General features: G+C 40.3%; 1 protein-coding gene across 1 annotated transcript in view; it reads left to right on the top strand.

Moving 5' to 3' along the window:
* Positions 1-13,758, top strand: part of cntn3a.2 (contactin 3a, tandem duplicate 2) — a 43,807-nt gene that overhangs the window by 18,360 nt on the left and 11,689 nt on the right. The window contains exons 13-19 of the mRNA XM_085259096.1: positions 232-401; positions 1,739-1,856; positions 6,162-6,320; positions 11,224-11,373; positions 11,477-11,547; positions 12,186-12,420; positions 12,903-13,012. Of these exons, the coding sequence (XP_085115222.1) occupies positions 232-401; positions 1,739-1,856; positions 6,162-6,320; positions 11,224-11,373; positions 11,477-11,547; positions 12,186-12,420; positions 12,903-13,012 (1,013 nt within the window). The remainder of the gene's footprint in view (positions 1-231; positions 402-1,738; positions 1,857-6,161; positions 6,321-11,223; positions 11,374-11,476; positions 11,548-12,185; positions 12,421-12,902; positions 13,013-13,758) is intronic.

The following is a 13,758-nucleotide window of genomic DNA, read 5'->3' as shown; positions in this document are numbered from 1 at the left end:
TCATGAGACCTTCCTTTATATACACAGACTGCTCTGCCTGTGACTCACTGTATTGCGGAGCATGATTTTTGTGTCTCGGGAAGTGTTGTGTCACTACTCTGCTCCTATTTCCTGAAAATCAACAAAAGGGCTGCTCATCTGCTGGAAGTGAAAAGTCTCATGTCTCACATAAGATTGCCACCCTCCCCTTTAGAAATGGCTGGCTCTCACGTTTTTATTTTTCCTGGGTAGATCCAACCAGAATCATCCAGGGGCCAGTGGACACAGAGATCATTGTGGGCGAGAGCATTGTGTTACCCTGCCAGGTCACCAGCGATCCCGTCCTTGATGTTTCTTTCTCCTGGGCCTTCAATGGACAGCTCATCGCCAAGGGAGACGGTCACTTTGAATTTGTGGGTGGGGTGAGTGACCCACAGCCGTAGTTTTTTTGTTTTTGTTTTTTCTTATGTGCGAATGGGCACTTGGCACCTCTCCCCATCTTGCTTCACTTCATCCCTGCCATTAGTTTAAAGGGACAGCTTGTGGTTTGACACCCTGGTATTTCTTGGAGAGATAGAGCATGGCAAGTTTTGCTGCACTTGCTGTTATACCATCCTTTTTCTTTTGCTATTTTAAATTTCTCTCTGGTGGCAAAGAAGGCTGGGGAAAAGTCTTTGGCATGAAGCGTTATTAGATCATTTAAGACCTCTTAGCTTCTAATTGTATTCTTGTGAATGGAAACATGGCAGCCGTCGTGTCAAAATACACTTCCTACATAGCGCTAGTTGCTCAGCCATTGTGACAGGTTGTCTTCTATTTGAGCACACTTCTCTTACTCTTGCTCAGTCTTCTGAAGTCATCTATTTTTTAATACGTTGGCTGGTCTCTTCAAATTCTGCTTTGACATGGCCTGCTGCACAGCCTCTTCATAACGGGAAGGAATACGTATTATTAGAGGTGCCTTGTAAAGGAATCAAAGCATGGCAGAGACCCAAACGACAAAACACTTTGAGAACATCCTCGCACCCTTTGAGATTAACCATTCTTCTTGGGTGTGTGTGTGTATGCGTTTGACTGACAATGTTCTTATCTGAAAAGAGACTCCTTCCCCAGAAATGCTCAAATGTCCCCAGTCCAAAGAGATTATCAACTTAACTTTGCTGCTTCAGGGAATTTAATTTCCATAATTAAACCACATTGGCTGTGCTGCCACGTTTTCCTGCCAAAGCCAAGAGAACGATTTCACCACTAATTTACCATTTTCTGCTTACGGGTGTCCTCTTAGATGAGAGCCTTTTCTTTTCTTTTTTTTGTTTTCTTCTCCAAATGAGCAAAAGCTGCCTGCTGTACTCAGTAGTAAAAGCTTATTTATGTAGTTGCTTGCAACAGGTCTTGAAGGTCACAGCACTGACCTCTGCAAAAGGCGGGTAAAGCAGTCGAGACCTTGTCAGACACAAAAACTCAATTTACTCTCTGTTGTTTTTGTGAATTTTGGCCTTTTTCTTTTCCATTCGAGCTCATGTTGAACAGCTGTTTGTGACCTGATACTGTATATACACAGAATTTCTCCCAGAAACACTGTGCAGCCACTTTTCCTCAGCAATTTCCAAGCTAAGTACTGTAACTAAAGGATATGCAAACGGTTTTTAGAGCTGCTATTTACTGTGTCTTTATATATGCTTTGCTACCTTTTTTAATAAGCTGTCACGAGGTCCATTATCTTTCATGCTACATAAAGCTCTCTTTCCTCCTTCGATAGAGAACAGCAGGAGATCTTATGATCAGGAACATTCAGCTTTACCATGCTGGCAAATACATCTGTGTGGTGGACACGGACGTGGAGAGTCTATCAGCCGTGGCTGTATTGATTGTGAAAGGTAAGAAAAGCTCGTCTCTGCTCTGCAGTTACCAATTAAAATAGGGCTTACAGCCAGGGATGTTTAATGGGTAAAAAAAAAAGGGAGAGAGAGAAATTAAAAAAAGTAGACTCAACGTAAAGTGGATGATGGATGCAGCCTCAGTAAAAAGAAGTCAGTAGTCTTTAAGTGTTACTGAGCAGAGCAGTGTTAAAGAGATTTCAGAGCGATTACATCGCTATGCTTTGCTGAGAATTAAAATAAAAAATCTTTTGAGGCGTGCAGTTTTCGATAGGGTTTTTAAACTCAAATAGGTTTGTTTTAGATTGAGATTGCAGTGCAACCAAAGTGTCCATATTCTCATCAGAATCACCCTGGATATCATCAGAGTGTTTATTTCTACTACAAGGCGCTTCATTACATCAAACAGAGGAAGGCGCTTTCCTTTTCTCTGGCGCTCAGAGATGTTTTTGGAAGAAAACTTCACAAAACTGTGAAATTCTAAGAGTACGAGCCATACATTTTTTAGGATGTGTTCCTTTTTCTCCCTCTCCCTGTCTTTTAATGACCAGTTTTCAATATTGTTGCAGTGTACTTGACAGCAGAATGCTTACATGCCTGTCTGCGCTCACTCATGCAGTATGTATAGCTCCTGAGAGACATTATTGTCGAGAGCTACATTTGGCAGAACAAAATAACTTTTGTTATTTATTTCAGGGAGGGGTGTGTTTGTGTTGCTCGTGGAATTGGAGGAGGGATGTTTCGGGGTGGAATCAATACACCAAATAGCCCAGCAAATTGACACCACCCAAATATGCTAAATGTCAGATGAGGTGAGGGATGATTTTAGTGTCAGGATTTGAAAAGGTTGAATCCATAGCTTTATCTTGCAAGGATAACAAGTTGCTATTTGTTAATACACCTCCTGTGTATTTAAGTCCTCTGTTTTCAGTGTGTGATTGTCAGGTCGTCTGTTGTCCACGCCATGTTTCCGATGCCATGCCATGCTTCCAAGTTTCTTGTCTAGGTTTTTCTTATTGTTTGTTTAGATTCCCCAGTTTAGGTTTGTGTTAATTTTGCTTCAGTTTGCCTTGCCCTTTGTTTGTACCTTTTCTACCAGCCATATTAAACGGCTCGCCTTTTGTTAACATTTCAAGTTCTGTTCCCTGTTCCTTGGAGTCTGCGTTTTGGGTCCTTTTCTCAATTCATACAGTCTGCCCTCGCCAGATTGTGACACTGTTTGCAGAAAGGTTACCTCCTATCAGGCAACCTGTGCAATCACTTTGCAATCAAAATGTGTAGTGAGTGTGCAACATTGCTCTGTGCAACCATTTAGTCACCGGAAGCTGAAATCAGTCCCAGAATGTGAAGAAAATTCAAAACAAACAGCTGGCGGCTGCTTTTGTTAATTTTTAGATGTAAGCATGACTAACTCAAGATTTTAGTGCATGAAATTAGCCCTTTTGTATATAGTATTCACAGAATATTCAGATTTATGTAATAAAATATTGATATTTAGTGTCCCTGTATCGATAGAGTATCATAATACATGTCTATGCTAGTACTTGAGATTTTTTCTAGTCTTTGTTTTTTGGGGGGAAATATAGGATAACATGCCTTTCTGGATGTCCTGCAGTTTAGGTGTTTGTCTTCAAACTGTTGTAGCTTGTAGCTACGTGTTATTAAATGAAAAGAGGTCATTTGGAAGGAAAGGAAATGTAGCTCACAGGTGTAAGTATTTACAGTTTGATCAAATCTAATAAGAACTTTAGAGCGGAGGCTCAGATGAAAGTAGAAGATAGTCACAGGACTAAACCCTGATGATGGTGGAGCAGAGTAATCAGATGAGTTCAGTTAAGATACCCTGGACAACTTGTGGAAATGGAAGAAGCATTTGTGATAGACAGGCTGCTGACAGGCAGAGTGAGAACAGTGTCTCCGGGCTAATTGGGCAAAAGTAGTGAGTTGAAATTGAGAAAGAGCTGAGTTTGACAGCGTGGGAAAATGAAAGTGACAAAAAAAATAGTAGTAATAGTCCAAATCAGTAAGGAGGAGCAGAGGCTCCCTTATTGATCTTATAAAAAAGATTATTTCGCATTACATTTGAAATGTAGCACAGTTCTTTTTTTTTTTTTAATCATTCAAAGAGGCAATTAAAGAATAAGAACCTCATTATTTAAATAAAATTCACAACTAAATGCACTGTCTGCCACCTCTCATCTTCCCAGAGAAATTGTCCTTGTCTGTCCCTGATTTTAATTGAACTAATTTGTCTAAAGACACTGTCCCATGTTGTGAGCAATATTTAAAGCAAAGACTGAATCTGCTGTTTGGTTTCGTTTTTATGTTTTTTTAAAGAGTTTTTTCTTCCAATTTAAATTCACTCCCCTTTCTTTTGCGAAGGGTGCCGAAATGTTAGAGATAAATAGCTCAAAACCTTGACAAATAAGATCAAACCATTCTGCGTGGCTGTATAATTTAAGAGGAAGGTGAGGAAACATGAAAGCACAGCCAGCTTCCCCCAGTGGCTGCATTTGCATGTTCTTAAAAAAAAAAAGAAAAATCTATTTTAATGTTAAGACAAACAACAGCAAGACGTCTCCTTTCACCGGGATTCTGCAGCAGCACGTTTACGATCGTGGTAACAGTGATCGTTGGCGTTACTGGCATCAAACATATTGTTACAATCATGTATATTAGTCAGCTCAATAATTTTGCAGGGTGTTATTTACAATGGGGTTTCGCTCCTTTCCTCTCACAGCGCTGAAGGTCAATGATAATCGCTCCTGACACAAAGACTCTTGAGTGATCATCTGGGTTCTTGTTTTTCACAATGGGTGTGGAAAAAAAACCCGTTTTAGATGCCTCACAAACACTCCACTGGGTGGTGATGGTGGCTCTGGAGAAGGTCACAATATAAGGATAATATCACAGTCATTAGCATTCGAACCACTTGGGGAACACTTGTGCTTGTTTGACAGCTGCACCACCACCATCATCATCATTATCCCGAGAGATAGTTTTTAGGGAAATACAACTCATGACAGTCAATGTAACACTTCAGAACGATGTGTTTTCACACTGGTATTTCGACCCGCTTATGATATGCTCTTGTTTAGTTCTGGCACGTGTTGCAGCACATTTTGAGAATTTGGGAAATATTTGGTTGAGATCGGAATAATATCGCCAGTGTCAGTAAATACAGCCGGTTATTAATTTTCCCTCAGACAAGTTCACAATGAAAGCTCAGATAGTCTGTCCATATTAATAACAGATTATTTGAACACCCTCGAGACACTGACAGGAGCCTCTTGCCTCAGCCAATGAAATGTAATTAAGAGGATAAGGAATTGATCTTTGATTGTGTGTCCTATTAATATGTATTAATGAGGCCAGTGTATTAAAGTTGCTTTTTTTTCATCAATAGCCACTAATGAGTTTTACAGAGATCAATATCTCTAAAGCCACGGTTTTAAGGCCAAATGTATGAGGGCAGTAACGTCCAAGGCTTCAGTAAACAAAAGGATGTCGCTCAGCAGTTACTTGCTCAGCTTAATCCAATATATCCTTGCATGCATACATAGACATATACATACATGCTGCAGGAGATATGAAAACAAAAGGATTTGTGCTTCCAGACAATTGATTGTTTACTAAAATAATCATGCTACACTTTAATAATTAGTATATTTTGCTTCAGATTAGAAACCACTTCAGAGCTGGTGGGGAGTGCGAGAAGAGCAAGGGGCGTTATTATTCTGCGGTCTATCTCACAGCTCTCTAGTGGTCTATTATTTCTGATGAGCTGACACCTTCATTAGAATAGGAACCCACAGATGAAACTAAAGTAAAACATCACACCGCTTAATTGGTGGGATAATAAAAATAAATGATAAAACTCTGTTTCCTTGGGGCTGTGAGGCCCCTTTTTCATCTTTTACCTTTTAATTTGACTCCCTGCATCCACTTAGGTCTGCTGTTTCATCGATCAATTACCGGGAGGATTACGGGGAAAGGGAAGGATTACAAGTTGGGTGAATATTGGAGAATAAATCTTGAATTAACTTTTAATACTTTGTGAAGGGCATTACATCTTCTCAGCTGAAAGCTTTTTTCAGAATGTTCTCTCGCTGATGTTGATTGAAAGATATGAAGGCTATATAGCGATATCATTTTGGCCGACGCATGTGTGTGTGTGCTTTTCCTTTATATGCCACTAAATGTCATGTTTTCCTTGCAAAACGTGCGAGTATACTATTCTGTAGCGTCGTCTGTGCCTCTGCATGTGCGAATACCTCACAATATCTGTTCTTGTGATTGAGCCAGGCCCTCCCAGCCCTCCAGACTCAGTGACGGTGGAGGAGGTGACAGACAGTACAGCCCAGCTGGCGTGGAGCCCCGGCAGAGACAACGGCAGCCCCATCACCAATTACCTCATTCAAACCCGAACTCCCTTCACTGTGGGCTGGCAGAGGGTTAACACAGGTGACGCAGTACTTGACGATAAATTTTCATCTTATAGCACATGAGATATTATTCAGATAATTCACAGATGTCCACAGGGAAATGCTGTTATTTCTCTTCCCCAGTTGGCAGGTGGGTCAGTGTATGGGGTCAGCTAGAAAAAAGGGTAGAGATTCATGTTCTTACTCAAGACAGTGAAAGGTCCTTCTTGCTGCTGTACTGTGCAAAAGTGTTGAGCGATCACTGATTCTTTCATATGTTGTTGAGAAAATTGGAAACATAAAATATAAGTGTCATATTTCGGCTGTGTGCAGGCAGGAGAAGGACCCAAACGCAAAACTCACCACACAGGAATTAAACCCAAAAAGCTGCTTTATTGCAGAATGGCACAAAAACTATAACAAAACTAAACAGGGACATGGATGACAAAAATACAGCCATGAGGAAGACTACAACACTGACAAAGACACAGGGCTTAAATATACTGAGGGATAACGAGGGAATGAGACACAGAAGGAGAGCACAGCTGGGAGTAATCAGGCTGGACGAGACAAGGGAAGCAAAACTAGAAACACTGACATGAGACACGGACCTTCAAAGTAAAACAGGAAACACACTGACTGAACTCTAGACATGTAAACTTAACAGCAACTGGGGAGACAGAACATAGGAACCTGAAACATGGTACAGAAAGGCACAGTAGACACAACATGGAACACAGGGAAGCCATATTACAAAACCTAAGAAATAAACTATGATAACCATAACTGAAACCTGGGGAAATAACAAACACAGTACAACAAAGGACTCAAAACATAAACCATAATATAAAAACACAAGAACTCAAAAAGCTGGGTCAGAACAACCCAGAACCGTGACAATAAAACAGTTTGTACAACTCTAATGAGCTTAAAAGTTGATATCTGGTATGATCGCCTCTCATAGGCAAACCTTCTTGTCATTTCTTTAAGTAGTCTCCAGGAATAGCTCTTCCGGCTTCTTGAAGGACATTCAAAGCTCTTCTTTGCATGTTAGATACCTTTAGATGATCCCACACTTGCTTCACTGTTGGGGTTCTGAGGAGACCAGTCCATAAATGATATTGTTTCATTGTGTGTTTTTCAATCCAGGTATGATTTTTCCTGCAATGGCAACTGCAAAAAGCCAATCAGCTTTCCAAGTGGTATTACATGGTGACTCAAAATTTTACTTTTCTCTGTTCATAATTCAATTAATTTTTGACAAGATCGCCAACCCCACTGGCTAAAATAAAGCCCCAAACCGTGACAGAGCCTCTGCTGTGTTTTGCAGATGGCTATAGACACTCACTGTTGACCTCCTTCTTACCCATCGATGACAATTTGAACCTAAAATGTCAAATTTGGACCTGCAGAGTCTCAATAATACCTGTAGGGACGCCTCCAGATTTTTTTCATAGGAGTGGCCATATGGGAGCCATTAAAAATATTGGGGTGGCACACCAAAAACAAAATTTCCAGTTTTATTATGCTGTTGTCAAATATAGAGAAAGGAAGAATTATATACCTGGTTAGTTTCCTGCTGTTAAAGTTGATATCACTGAAAATAGGTACATAAGAAACCCATATAAGATTTTGAAGTCCATAATAATCTGTTTTAACTGATTGATTGATTTACTGACTAGAAGTCCCAACCACTGCTTTAATGATTCTCAACAGAGCTGAGCAGATGCAGATTAAGATTCACACTCCAAGAATGGAGTTAAGTTTAGGAGCAAACTTGTTCAGGAAAGACAAATAAGTATTAGATCACGTAAGAGTGTGAACTGTTGTTGATGTACCAGTGATCTGTGCAGGGATTGGCACCAGCTTTGCTGCAACCTGATATCATCATCATCATCATAGTTTATTTATATAGCACTTTAAAAACACACAAGGCTGACCAAAGTGCTGAACAGTAGAAATATAAGAGATACAATAAGAATAATATCTCAATGAATCAAATACCTGCAAATATTATTTTAAACAATTACTATTATACTATTACTATCACACAGTCACTTAGGTCACTAGTTCTTTCTCTAGAAATAAGACTTTCAAACACCACACAGAGACCTTCATGTGTTTGAAAACCAACTATTTACTGGTACAAAACAAAATCATCTGGACTAATCAGATGGATCAGCTGAGGGCAGGATGCATCTCTCAGGTCTATCAGCTGGTGGATTTTTTTTCCTATTTCTTAAGGGCATGATTTTCAGATACTGTTCGTCTGCTGTAGATAGTTTCTTAGGCCTGTCACTTCTTCTGTCTTCCACCTGTCCTTTTAAGGACATTGCACACCACGTTGAGATATGTCAAGTTTTCAGCTAATAGCACTTTGGGAATCACCTTGTTGCTGCAAAAAATATGATTTGATGCCTGTCAAACTGTTATCTTTGGCATTTTTTGGAGATTCAACTAAAGAAATGAGAACAACTTATGTGTTCTTATGACAGTTTGTTGGTAACAAACTATCTAACGATAAAAAATTTCCAATTTGTCTGTAGAACACTGGTTCATCCCCTGATTTAGGTGGCTTTTTATGCTAGTGATAAGTGTCTTAACAAACAAAAAAACATATATATGGTCAGGTGCAAGGTCTGAACTAAAAAAGAGTGAAAAATCTGTCAGTGTCCAGTGGAGAACTGTTGTTCAAGGCCACTTTAAAAATGACAAGAAAATCTGGCTACTTAGGAAATATATAAAGAGATGAGGCTTGTTTTGGTGGCTCCATATTTTTTTTCATTATTACTTTTTCATTTTAGCCACTTCGATGACCTTCTGTGTACTCATGCTAAGTCAACACCAGCGTCCTTTTCATCTTTTCAAGTCAAGTCTGTTTTTGTCACAGCTTGGTCCTGAAGCATCTACACAAGCCTAATTTCTACTCCCATCCACAGCCATGAATGGATGAAAACATCATTTGCATATAAAATTGCCATTTCCACCAGAAGTTATTGGACATAGCAAAGAAACAAAACAGCAAACAAGCAATTTCACTGAATGTGAAACTGAGACACTCATCTGAGAAGTGGAGAAAAGGGAATGTGTTTTATTTGGTACCCTCAGCTTTGGAAATACAAACAGAATCAAACCCACTGAATGGGAAAAAAGAACTGAAGCTATCAACTCTGTTAAGTTCAGAGTAAAAGAACCCTAGCAGAAAATAAACAAAGAAAGAAAAGGACCAGAGGCAAGAGGAGTTTGGAGAAAGACAGACAGTCATTACGCACAGCTGCAGCTTTTTCCTAAGGTTTTCAAAATGTAACACTCAAAAAATGTTCTTCACCCTCAGTAGACATGAAGCAATAATTTTGATTAAAATGCAACTGAGATGCACAAAACGAAAGGTTTATTCATTCAAGTAATTAATCATTAAGGTATAAACTCAATGCATTGCAATCAAGTAAATTTCATTAATCCATTAAATGAAACATTTTACATTGTACTTATGTGGGAAAACTTAAACATAGGTGCACATGCTGTCATTTTTTATTCGTCTCTTATAAATGTGAGTTTATATGAAAAAGGCAAATACCAGGCTTTTTCTGCATTCTTAATGATCTGGGTCCAGGTGTCTAGAAAAGGTTGAATGCATATACTGCAGTTGTTTTTATTAGTTTACTTAAAAAGGGTAAGGCTTATAATAATAAACAGTATAAATAATAACAGTTATAATAACAATAAATCAGCTGGGGTGAGCATAAAGGCAGATTTTTACCAGTCATGGCAGATGGCCGGCCCTTCCTGCGCCTGGGTCGGCTGGAGGTTTCTTCCTGTTAAAAGGCAGTTCTTCCTTCCCACTGTCAACTAGTGCTTGCTCATAGGGGATCGTCGCATGTGTGAGGCTTTTTTTGAGACAATTGAGTTTAACTTAAAAGTATATTGTACAGATTTTATATAGAAAAGTTTGACCTAAATGAGAAAGTAGGAGTTGCTTCACGGTAAAATTCCTGTAATCAAATTTTTACCAATCCTGCAACTGTTTGTAACAAAAAAGGGGCATGATGAATTGACAAAGTCAAATGCTGATCACAGAACTTTCTGAGCACTACAGAGCTTGTTCTGGTTTTCTGGACTGCACCTGTTTTGCTTCCCTGTTATTGGTTTTATCCAATCTCATTATGGCTAAAACAGTCCTGTATTTTAAGTAAAAACGGTGTAAAGGCTGCATTTCACAAAAAAACAACTGCTTGGTTAATTCGGTGGGGGAAAAAAATCACATCTAAAAAGCTTAGATGTTTCCCTCCGGAATTAGCTGAGAGCAAAGCAAAGCTGAAAGGAGAGAAAACACTGGAGATCAACACAACTGAGAAATCACTTATGATATCTAACATTGGCCTGTATGTGCTGGAGGTGTACATTGGCAGCTGTTTGCTGAGAAGCTGCGTCAGGCTGGCGACCTGTCCAGAATGTACCCCGCCTCTCGCCCTAGCGTAGCTCAGATAGGCTCCAGACCCCTGACAAGGATAAGACGAAGAGAATGAATGGATAGATGGACATTTGAGAACACCACAACGAGTCAGCTTTTTCACTGTAGCTGTTTGTGCTGTACCGAAGTAGCGAACAAATGTCATTGCACGTTTCAAGCCAATGGCTGTAGGTTTTTTATTGGCATTTCATTGGATCCCTCAGTGTTACTATCAAGGAAGACGCCGCTGTGCACAGCAGGGCTGACAGTTAAACCATTTACTGTCCTTTGTCCGAAATCCGCTATCCTCCAGCCACCTTCTACAGTCATGACTCAAAACCAGCTTGCATTCAACACTTTATTGACCAGGCTACGCTGCTTAAACAGTGTATGTGTGCATAATTGTTCTCTTGCTTTAGTTGTAGCTGTTCACTTGTATACATGTAGGCTCTTGCAAAGACCTTCCGTCTGCAATGTTTTCTTTTATTCTTAGTCCCGGAGATAATCGATGGGAGCACACTGACAGCCACCGTGGTGGACCTCAATGCCTGGGTTGAATATGACTTTCGGGTACTGGCAAAAAACAGCGTTGGTGTCGGAGAACCCAGCCCAGTGTCCGTGAAGACCAGGACAGAGGATGCAGGTACTGCGTATTGATTTCCCTTTTTGTGCTATAACTTGCCTTTATGCGGCTTTATATATATGTGTTTTTATACTGAAATGTGATCATGGTCTGTGTTTTGTAGTTCCAGATGCAGTGCCAGGTGATGTGGGTGGAGGTGGTGGAAGCAGATATGAACTGGTTATCACGTGGGAGGTAAATCATCAGTCTTATGCTCTAGTCTGTTATTCAAAGTGCCCGGAGTCAGTGTCGTTTTCATCTTAAACGAGGTTCTAAATATTCCTCGCTAAACCAAAGCACCTGCTCTGTTTTGCTTGTGGGTGTCATAAATTTGGGGTCAATGGGAGTCTGTCGTTGCTGTAATTTCTCAAATTGCTTGCATGTAAGGCAGCAGCAGCGTATACAACAGAGAAGTAAATCTGACAGATATTCTCATTTGTGAGTCTCGGATCTGTGATGAATTACTGTTCAGACTAATCTACAATGCTCAAATATAGCAGTAAGGAGTCGAATGGAAGAATAACAGTGCTGGCATTGTACAAGTCATTACTTTCTGTGTTATCTCATCATTGGAGATTTCCCATTTCATTATATACAGAATAACTTTTCATTTTAAAAGCTGCACGGATGCTCGGTAATGAGCGCAGGTTTTTAAAATGGCATTTTTACTGCTCCTTTTATTTCATCAGGTGGGTTGCAAAAGCAATTTGTGGGTCATGCACTTTTTTTGACATTATGAGAGACGGTGGTGACTGCGTGAGCCCGGCGGTGGTGTGAACGTGAGTGGTTTGTATATGTTTTAATATCACTATAGTTTTGTGTTTCACTCTCAGCCTGTTCCCGAAGAACTACAGAATGGTGAGAGCTTTGGTTACATCATCGCTTTCCGCGCCTTCGGAGAAGCTAGCTGGACTCACGTGGCCACCTCCGCCCCTGGCGCGTCGCGCTACGTGTACCGCAACGACAGCATCGCGCCCTTCTCTCCGTTTCACGTTAAGGTTGGCACTTACAACAGCAAAGGACAGGGTCCCTTCAGTCCCGTGGTCACCATCTACTCTGCGGAGACAGGTAAAAGGGTGGACGTGAGTGGAATCTGAGCAAAGCCCCCAAAGTAGATTTTTTTGTTTTTTTATCGGATTGGATTAAAACTGCTCGGTAGATAAAAACACACGCAGAAAAATAAATCTGCAGAAATATCTTTATATGGACGAGGTACAAAATCATGGGAACACATTTATGTACGAACCAGCAGATTGCCTTCAAATATCACCGCTGTATTAAAATGCTGCGCCACAGTAAAAACTGGTTGGCATTTAGATCTGTGCTACCTCTCAGTATGCTGAAGGGTGTGGGGTGGGGGGGGGGGTGTCTCTGTGTGTAGTGTAGTGTTAGTCAATTTACCAGCAGCACCTGTGTGTGATGATTCATCTGAGTAGAGATCAAAAGAATGCGCACAGTTATAAATGTAAAAATTGAAGAGATTTGTTCTGCTCGTTTCTGTGCTTTTGGAAGACGGCGGCACAGCTCAGTCTCCCGTTGTCTGTTTTCAGAGCCAAGTGAGAAGCCAGCGGGAGTTAGGGCCAGAAGTGTCTCAGCCTCTGAGATTGAGGTGAATTGGCAGGCTCTCTCCTTCATCCCTGAAAGGGTTCTGGGCTATGAGGTACATTTTACTCTTTTAAATGGAAATAGAAATCACACACCCATTCTCACAAGCAACACGATTCAAATGCTCACCATCAACCCCTGTTGTACCTCAAAACCATCACTTCCAAACTCTGCGTCGCCATGGAAATGGCTGTTTCACTTGGCCGACTGTTATTGCCAAAATTATACAGCTCTTTGTGGCAACACAACAGGAAAACATGTCAGAGCGTTTTCAAGAGAACAAAAGAAAATTGCCTGGCCACATGCCTTTTCATGTTGCTGTCATTCATGGGATATCATGATAGCAATATTGGGCCTTGTGTCACGGCACTGGGAAATGCTACACTGGAAATGCATGGAGCACAGCACAGCAGCAACACGGGTCTAGATGTGATGTGTTTTTACTTTCCTCTGAGTAAAACATTAAACTGTTACACTTCAAACCAGGAACTGCTGATTTCATCCCTTCTTACCTTTAAAAACTAGGACACCCTGATTGCCTCGTCCACATACCTCTGATGGAATAATCAGGATGATCAAAGGGCTTTAATGAAAGATGTTGTTATTCTTTTGCTCAATAAAGTCAAAGTTGTTTCCATAACTCCATCTGTGAAAGTAGATTTCTTTTTTTACTCTTTTTTTTTGTTTTGTTGCTGTTTATATCTGAGCTGCTTCTATGATATTAGACACTGAATAATGATGACGGAAAAGTGAATGACTGCTTAAAAAGGATTTCATTTGGGATCATTTATTTCCAGGCTA

This window comes from Mchenga conophoros, linkage group LG20, assembly GCF_057382185.1.
Source record: "Mchenga conophoros isolate Kocher_MC1m ecotype Shallow Benthic linkage group LG20, M_conophoros_male_GT1.1, whole genome shotgun sequence".
Lineage (NCBI taxonomy): Eukaryota > Metazoa > Chordata > Actinopteri > Cichliformes > Cichlidae > Mchenga > Mchenga conophoros.
This window is presented reverse-complemented; position numbering and strand designations above follow the sequence as displayed.